The 9508-nt window shown below is 36.8% G+C and overlaps 1 protein-coding gene and 1 pseudogene across 3 annotated transcripts; one reads left to right on the top strand and one right to left on the bottom strand.

The window, feature by feature from the left end:
* Positions 1-3169: 3169 nt before the first annotated feature.
* Positions 3170-7593, top strand: LOC147537874 (pentatricopeptide repeat-containing protein At3g29230 pseudogene; annotated as a pseudogene). Of its 2 annotated transcripts, XR_015225947.1 has the most exons (3): positions 3312-6098; positions 6132-6292; positions 7560-7593. The product of XR_015225947.1 is annotated as a pentatricopeptide repeat-containing protein At3g29230 pseudogene, transcript variant X2 (transcript). The 2 variants fall into 2 exon arrangements; XR_015225946.1 differs by having other exon boundaries at positions 3170-6292.
* Positions 7565-8731, bottom strand: LOC147537873 (uncharacterized). The gene has a single exon (XM_086643316.1). It carries the CDS (start codon positions 8729-8731, stop codon positions 7718-7720), a length of 1014 nt encoding a protein of 337 aa, XP_086499442.1. The 3' UTR covers positions 7565-7717.
* Between the last annotated feature and the right edge of the window lie 777 nt (positions 8732-9508).

The raw sequence follows: 9508 nt of genomic DNA, 5'->3' as shown, positions 1-9508 counted from the left end.
CCTATCTCCATCTGGTTCATTTCTGTATTGGACGTTGATTTCATTAACGATGCTTGGTAAAGATCAACCAGATGTTTTGCAGTTTTACGGGTCCTTTGTCAATGACCTGTCATGCCACATCTATAACATGACTTGGTTTGCATTTCAGGTGGTTCATTTAATGCCCTTTTTCCTTTGTCTTGTCGACTAAATAGATGAGGTCTCGTACTCGAGTTATTGTAACGTCCTCGACGACCACGACCACGCCCACCAGAGTGGTAGCCACCATCTTCATTATTCCAATTTTGACTATTCCCCCGTCCGCGTCCTCCAGAGTGGTAGCCACCATCTCTGGTATCTATTTGGTGATCGTTACCACAACCACGCCTTCTAGAGTGGTAGCCACCACCTTTATTATTCTTGTTGTGATCGTTGCCACGACCACCTCGTCCATAAGATGTCACATACGTTTCAGATACTTCTGAATAACCTGTTGGACGGGCCTCTTGATTTTTCATAATTACTTCTCTATTTTGTTCCGCAACAAGTAGACAAGAAATTAAATCAGAATGACATTTAAAATTCATATTTTTGTACTGTTCTTGCTGGTTCATGTTAGATACATGAAAAGTATAAAATGTTTTCTCCAGCATTTGTTCTTCACTATTAGGGAAACCACGATGTGCCAATTTTGTCGTTATTTTAAACAGAACAGAACTATATTCAGAAACAGTTTTATAATCCTGCAGTCTCAGTTGCAACCAGTCATTTAAAGCCTTAGGAAGGATAACTCTTTTTAAATGGTCAAAACGTTTTCTTAAACCGATCCATAATGATAAAGGGTCTCTCATATTTAAATATTCTGACTTTAGATCTTCACATAGATGGTGTCGAATAAAATTCAGTGCAGCCACACGATTCTGGGAAGTTTCATTATTTCCCTCTGCTATGGTTTTCTTTAGATTCCTTTCCTCTAAATGAGATTCGACATCAGGAGCCCAATCAATATAGTTCCTTCCTGTTAAGTCAAGAACTGCAAAATGTATATTAGTTAGATTCGACATTTGAAAAGTAATAACACAACTTACTTTGATCTTCAAATGGTCTTCAAAACAGCCCCTCGTCTATAACTGAAATTATTTATCCACTTGTAGAAACGATCGTGCTGATAACGTAGTAAATTAAATGGACAAAAAATTATGGAGGAGTTTGTAATGATCTATTAAATAACCTTCTCTGTATATTGATAAACTTCTCTGTATTAGTTAGTGAGCAATGAGAGATAAACTACAACTAAATAACCTTCTCTCTATATTGATAAACTGTATTAGTTAGTGAGCAATGAGAGATAAACTACAACTTTTCACAAGTACGTAAACCAAGTGGTATGAGGGTGTATATATAGTGTAGTGGGAAGTGAGGTGGCAAAAGGGGAGGTGCCTACAGATGACTTCTTTGTAACTAGCCAAACAACCTTCTTTTACTTCATCCTTAAGTATTACTTCCTTTCCAAATGCAAGTAGTGATTGATCATGTTTGACCATAATTATCCTCATATATCCACTGTAAGTGACTGTTGAGAAATAGTTATTAGTAGGAGAGGATAATATAGAAATGATCCAAGACACTAAGTATATGGGTTATAAATAATCTTATGGGCAACCACTAATAATATAACACATCTTTTGGAATTTCAAGATTACCGCCGTAATCAACAGGAAATAACTCGGTTTGTGATTTAGTATGATGAATTTCCACTTCATCAACTAGAAAATCAGACACATCTAATCCAGTGTTATATGATGAATTTCCACTTGATAACTCGGCACACTCGCCTTTTGCAGACCTCGTCACCTAGTCCCCCCTCCCCCCCCCCCCCCCCAAAAAAAAATTTATTTTTCTTCTCCCAAAACTCGTCACGTAGTCCCCCCGGCCCCCATATATTCCGATCTAGGCCTACCGTTCTTTTTTTGAGTCAAAGTAATATCTATTGATTAAAGTTAAGGATATTACAATGAGAAAGAGTGCAAGAAGAAAGACAATTGAAAATACAAGTATTTGCCTTTCTAGAGTTAATAGCAAGATTATGAGCTAAGATGTTGAACTGCCTATTAACAAACAAAAAAGACACTTGATCTAGAGAAGAAGCAATGTTCTTAACTTGTTTCAAGACATTCTTGGCAGTCCAATATATCGAGCTTTGACGACCATTCAAAAAGTTGGAGACGTTAGTCGAATCTCCCTCCAAAACAAGTCGATTAATATTGTGTTGCCTTGCCCATTCTATACCAAAATAGCATGCTTTACTCTCCCCTTCATCTACTGATCTACTCAGGAGCTTGGTTGATCCTTTGGCAAGCTGTCTACCTGTGCAGTTTGTTATAGAAATGGCAATGAAAGTAAGTAAAGATGATCTGTCCCAAGCTGCATCATAGTTAATTTTGAAATAACCTTGGGGTGGTGGAGACCATTTGGTGATAACAGGTGGTTGATTTGGTTGGAATGTGTTAAGATTCATTGTTTGGACAGAAACAAAACTATCTATTGAGGAGTAAAGAGTTAGGAGATCAAGTCTTTTGTCCTTAAAGACTATCTCACATCTTTGTTTCCATAAGTGCCAAATAATGGTTGATAAGGTTTCTAAAGGGTTAAGAGAATTGTTATATTTACTGTTAGAATCCTTATCACAATGAAGATTAAACCATTCCTCAAAAGTTGTTGACCCAGTATGATGCTGATGGGAGGGCATGAAATGTTTAACTGCTTCTTGGGTGACTTTGCAATTTTGAAGAAGATGTATAATTGATTCCTCAGCTTCTTTGCAAAGAGGACATAAAGTGGAGATTCTGTCCATATATCTTTTAAGAAGCAAATTAACAGGAAGTATACTATGAGCCATTTTCCATAGGAACAGTAAGATTCTCGGATGAACTCTAAGTGTCCATATTTGTTTCCAAATTGAAGTGGTGACAGGTGTTTGAGTTGGGCTGGAGTGAGTTAAGTGCTTATACATAGAGGAGACTGAGAATTTACCATCTTGAGTGATATTCCATCTAAGAGTATCCTGATTAGAGGAAATAGGAATAGATAAGATTCTTTCAATGATATCAGGTTGGAAAAGAAACTGAAGTAGTGGAACATTCCAAGTTGATGAGGAGGTGATAAGTTGAGAGACCCAAATATAATCTCTGTTGGAGTTTGAGTGACCTAAAGGAGGTATTCCTGGAATCCAAGAACTGTCCCATATGTTAATATTTTGACTATTTCCAACCTCCCAGGAGATGTGTTGATCCACTATATGCTGGTTTTTGGCAATATTTTTCCATAACCAAGAAGCACTTGAAGGAGTGGGTAAGACTGAATTTGGATGGAACTGATATTCGTCAGCCATGAATTTAACCCATATAGAATTTGAATTGTTCCTGATATCCCAGTTAAGCTTGCTTCTTAATGATTGGTTATCAAGGCTAGTATCTCTAAAACCCAGACCTCCTAGAGATTTTGGTTTACATATAGAATTCCAATTTTTCAAATAAAGAGTTTTAGTATTTGTTTTAGTTCCCCACTAGAAGTCTCTCTGCAGAGATGAAATAGCATTTATAACCTTTTTAGGAAGATTAAATAATGCCATCTAGTATCTAGGGGCAGCAGATAAGGAGGACTTGATCATCTCACCTCTACCTGCCTGAGAAAGGAGGTTTTTTTTCCATATGCTAAGCTTCTTGTGTAATTTCTCAAGGATCGGAAGAAAGGGGGTTATTTTTGATCTGGAAATGAAAATATTAGTTCCAAGGTAAGGATCTTGTTGGTTGATAGGCCTACCGTTCCGATGATGAAAATCTAGGCAGCTAGTATACTGGAACTCGTGCTGTATTGGGTGCGAATGACGCTAATAAACAGTCTACGAATTGCGCCATAAGAAGATGAACAACCTAGAGCAGAAACTGCTTCAAATTCTGCAAAATTGTAGAAATAATAGCGAATTAAAGCAAACCCATCTCCAGATTTTCATCCATGGCCTTCAACAAAGCAACTTCATTCTCACAAAGCTTATTAGTTTCTCTTCTCGATTCATTTCTCTTGATTACTCTATTCAAATCTTCAATAACTGTCACTTTCCAAATGTCTTCGTTTTCAATACTATGATTGAATGTTTCTTACATAAACTTCGTCAACAAGACGCTTTCTTTACTTTTAATTCCATGAAAGCTTCATCAATTTCTCCCAACAATTTTACCTTTACCTTTTTAATCAAATCCTGTCAATCTTCAAAGGATCTTAACATTGGCAGAGAATTACAAGCTCAAATTGTTAAATCAGGATTTGGGTCGAACGTTTTTGTCCAAAATACTCTTTTGGATTTCTACTCAAAATGCAGTGAGAATTTGAATTTTGCATCCCAAGTGTTTGAAGAAATACCTCAAAAAGATGTTGTGTCATGGAACTCTATGATATGTGCTTACATGAATCATGGTGAGACAATGTTGGCGATGAAATTGTTTGACTCTGTGCCAGAGAGAAACATTGTTTCATGGAATTCGGTTATAACTGGACTTTCGAAGAACGGCGAAATGGAGTTTGCACAGTCTATTTTTGAACAGATGCTAATAAGGGATGATGTATCTTGGAATTCTATTATTTCTGGTTATGTTAGAAGAGGTGATGTGAAAAACGCAAGGTTGGTTTTTGATAAAATGCCCACGAAAAGTGTGGTTTCTTGGACAGCCATGATTTCAGGATACGGGAAAGTTGGTGATCTTGAAGCTATGAACAAGCTTTTCGATTCCATGCCTGTCAAGAATGTAATCTCATGGAATGCGATGATTTCGGGATTTGTTCAAAATCATAAATTTGATCAAGCATTAGAAGTTTTCCATCAGATGCTGATTAATGTTGAATCTAAACCAAATGAGACTACTATGCTTAGTGTTCTCTCTGCTTGTACTCATTTGGGTGCTCTTGAACAAGGAAAGTGGATTAAATCTTATATTCAAAAACAGAAATTCGATTTGTCTACTTCATTAGGAAATGCTTTGATAGACATGTTTGCGAAATGCGGGGATATTGAAAGTGCAAAATCGGTGTTCAACCAGATGAGGAAGAAATGCATAATCACATGGACATCAATGGTTTCAGGGCTAGCCATTAATGGGCAATGCTATGAAGCTTTAGCTCTCTTCAACAAAATGTGTGTCGAAAGAGTAGAACCAGATGATGTTATTTTCATCACTCTTCTCACAGCTTGTGCTCATGGAGGACTAGTTGAAGAAGGTAAACGGGTTTTTGATCAAATGTTGAAAGAATTTAAAATTACTCCTCGAATAGAACACTACGGATGCATGGTTGATCTTCTCTCTCGAGCAGGGAAAGTTGAAGAAGCATTTCAATTCATCAAAAACATGCCAATGAAACCAAACACTGTTATTTGGGCTACTTTGCTCGGTTCTTGTAAGTTTTACGGTAAAAAGGACTTGCTAGAGGTTATAATAAGCAAGATCCTCGAATTGGAGCCTTCGAATCCGACATATCTAATGCTTATATCAAATATGAATGCATCGATAGGAAAGTGGGAAGATGTTTTGAATGTTAGAACAGAAATGAAAAGAGTTGGTATTGAAAAGGTTCCTGGTTGTAGCTCGATTCAGGTGGAAAACAAAGTTCATGAGTTTTTGGTTAAGGATATAGTACATGAGGAAAGAAAGGAAATTTACGAAACTTTAGATACTCTAAATGACCACTTGAAATCAATAGGTCATTTGAATTTGAAAAGTTGGAGTAGCTCAATCTTGAACTTAGAGATGTAACTAATGTGAGAATCGGTTATGACGAACTCTTGTTCTCGGAATGGAAGAAAATGCAAGAATCACTTCAAAGTGATAGCTAGAAGCTTTCTAAAATGAAAAATAGGCTATTGATGATCTAGAAAAGTACTGAAATATGAAAGTCACAAACTTGCCAGTTCCAATTGATCTGAAAGAAGAAACTTGCGAAAGAGCATATTCTTGAGGCTAGGAAAGGCCAAATCAAAGCCTCTAACTAGTTGAAGAAGATGAGCTTTAAAGTTCTCCCATCGTTCTTTAATGATGACGGTAGACTTGACTAAGTGGACAAGTTTGTTGGTGGGAGGCTAATACGGTGTAGGCGCGGTGTAGGGGGGGAACGGAGACGGCTAATATGGTGTAGGGGCCTACAAATAGAGGGGGAGATTTTTAATGGTAATCGTAAAGATTGTCATCGGAGTCACCTAGGATGTCAAAGAAGTAGTTGGTCTAGCTGTTTATAATCTTTTTGAGCTGAGAACTTTAACTCTTAGGTGCTGTTTGTTTTTTTTATACGTCTGAATCTGAATTTGTTGAATCTGAATTTGCTAAATCTGAATTTGTTGAATCTGAATTTACTTAATTATTTTGCAAATTAGATGTTTGTTTTTTAAAACTGAATTACTAAGTCTGACTTGGATTTTTGACCCTTATACCCCTATTTGTTAGTTTGACAAACAAACCCTAATTTCTATTTCTCATCCTCCTCTCTTGTATAAATAAATTGAAACCCTAATCCCCTTTTTCTCTCTCTCCATTTTTCTACTCTCTCTAACAGTGTCTCTCTCTAACGAGTTCCGGCGAATGAATTCCGGTGATGGAGGTCCGACGAGGTTAATCTCTCTCTCTCCCTCTCTCCTTCTCTCTCTCTCAGCCCTTTCTTTCTCTCTGTAACAGAGAGGCAAGAACCCTAGATCCCTCTCTCTTAGCCCTCTCTTTCTCTCTGTAACAGAGCGGCAAATACTCTCTGCCGCTATTTCACTCCCTCTCTCCATAAACCCTCTCCAGAAACCTTCAATAGATCGCCCTCCCTCTCTCTCTACAACAGATCGACAAAAAACCTAGCCGAATCTCTCTCAGCCCCTCCCTCTCTCTCAGCCCCTCCCTCTCTCTCAGCCCCTCCCTCTCTCTCTACAACAGATCGACAAAAAACCTAGCCGAATCTCTCTCAGCCCCTCCCTCTCTCTCAGCCCCTCCCTCTCTCTCTACAATAGATCGACAAAAAACCTAGCCGAATCTCTCTCAGCCCCTCTCTCACTAATAAATCGACAGAAACCCTAGCCAAATCTCTCTTTGTCCATCTCTTTGTCTACCAGATCGTAGAAACCCTCGCCGAATGTACTCTGATGTGGGACGGTTGGTGGCGGTGATGTACTCTGTGATGGTGGTGATGTGATTTATGGTGTTGGTGGTGATGTTGTATGTGTTGGTGGTGATGATTTTGTATGTGGTGGTGGTGGTGGTGGTGGTGGTGTCCTCTGCCGATGGTGGTATCCATGGTGGCTTTTGGTGGGTTGAGACAAAAAAAATTAAAATAGAAGGGCAGAAACGTCATTTTGCATATTTCAGAAACTATTCCACTTTTTCAGACTTGTTTTGAAGTCTGAAATATTTGGAGTTTTTTTCAGTCAATTCAGACTTTGACCAAATTCAGCCAAACTTTCAGATTTTCCTAAATTCAAAAACAAACATCTGAAATCTGAATTGGGTTCCAATTCAGATTTCAGATCTGAAAAAAATGAAAAACAAACAGCACCTTAGTCATCTTAATAAAAGTTCTTCATTCTGAGTAAAATTACATTAAAAACTTTATCTTAGTACAAACTGAAGACATTTCTATACAGTTCATACGAAGATATTTATAGAACCACAACAAAAAGATGTAGAAATTTCATAATATGTAATCTGTAAATAACAAACTAAACATCAAATTCATGCAATTGAACATCTTTATCCTTAATCAAAGGAACATAATCTCCTAAGAAATATTCCTCGAGATGTTCGGCTAAGCAAGACTTATCGATGTTCTGATGGTGGTAGGATTTGCAGACGAAGTAGATTACCGTCTGAATCACAAGAGCGTAGTGAATCAAAATAGACAACAACAAAAAGCAAACTATCCCAAAAATTAACTTGCCCACTATCCCAAATGACTCTCCATGAGCAACCAAATTTTCAAAGGTGAAATTTACACCAAAAAGCAGTATTTGAAGCTTCACAAATATACCACAAGCAATCAACATCTTACCCTTAATCAATTCCTTGCTCTTCTTCCAGGCTTGAAGTCCATAAGAGTCTTCTAATACCGAAATTACGTTAGCAAGATGCCAAAGGATGTTGATATAGATGAAACCAACGAAATAAGCGATGACCAATGGAACAAAAAGTGTTATAAATATAAGTTCATGTCCAGAATCCTCAACTGTAACTACAAGCAAAATAATTATAAGACTTGCCACAAAGTTGTATACAAACATGATAAAGAAGTTCCATAAGAAAGTGACTATAAGTCTCTTCCATACTATAGGAACAACACTAATAACTTTCTTGAAAGAGATGTCTTTAGACGTGTAGATACAAGCTATAGTGTAAACAACAGCGGAAGTCGAAAGAAGCGAGAGAACGAGTAGAAAGATGAAGTAGATGGCCTTGAATATCCAAAAATAAGCCACTTCGGACGAAATTCTATCACGAATTCTGGTGTATCTAAGACTACCCGATCGAGTATTTTCGAGTTTATGTTCGTTATGAACAATCTTATCAAATAGTAAGTCAGATACTTCAATTTGAGCTAAGAAGATGAAAGATAGAGGAAGGATGAGAGAAAACATTATCTGTGAAAATATTTTCCTACATGATACTATGATCTTGTAAGATTCTCTATAGATGCCATAAAAACCCATGAATTGAAGTTCTTCTGGTTCTCTATCCATGACAATTCTTGAATTCTAAGAGAGAGAAGGGGGGTTGATTTAGGAAGACTCAAAGAAGATGAAGATGGAATGAGAGAAGGAGAGAGAGATATTGAAAATTTTAGGGTGGACTTGGAAATTTTGACCAAGACTTAAGATGATGAAGAAAAGTATAATCCAATCAAATTGGTTCTTGTAAATTTCATTTATATTGTACTGGGTAAAACAAAGGGCAATATAGCTCAAATTCAATTTCTTCTAGAACTACCCTGGATTAGTTCCCTTTTCTTATGAACTAAAGTTTCCGGCCATTCTTTACATGGAAATAACTTTTTGTCAATGACTCATTTCCACGTAAGAAACATTGATTGAACTATGGCTTAATTCTTATTTTGGTTCTCTAAATATGACTAACTTACTGACAAGATCCACTCATGATGACTAACTTCTTTCTCAAAAATTTCAATTAGAGAACTTTAACATTCATGGTTTCCTTCCCTTTGTACCCTTACTTTACGAATAATTCCCATTTACGTTGTCTCTTTTCTTTGTCGTGGCTGGAATAAAGAAAAATATCTGGGCAATAAATTTGCTTGTTTCTTTGTAAAATCTCCAAGTCATATTTTTCTATGAGAAACAGACAAAATTTACAATTTACAAAATTAACTTTAAGTAAAAAAATTATTTTTTATTTTAAGTCATTTCTCCCTCAACCACTTCTCTTACTCATCTTCCCCAAATTTTCAACCCCTATTATCCTTACTTTTCTAAAAACATAAACAAAGTTAGAGAGATATA

The sequence above is a fragment of the Eschscholzia californica genome, unplaced genomic scaffold (genome assembly GCF_041429995.1).
Source record: "Eschscholzia californica isolate CP2 unplaced genomic scaffold, dmEscCali1.0.p SCAF_5, whole genome shotgun sequence".
Lineage (NCBI taxonomy): Eukaryota > Viridiplantae > Streptophyta > Magnoliopsida > Ranunculales > Papaveraceae > Eschscholzia > Eschscholzia californica.
This window is presented reverse-complemented; position numbering and strand designations above follow the sequence as displayed.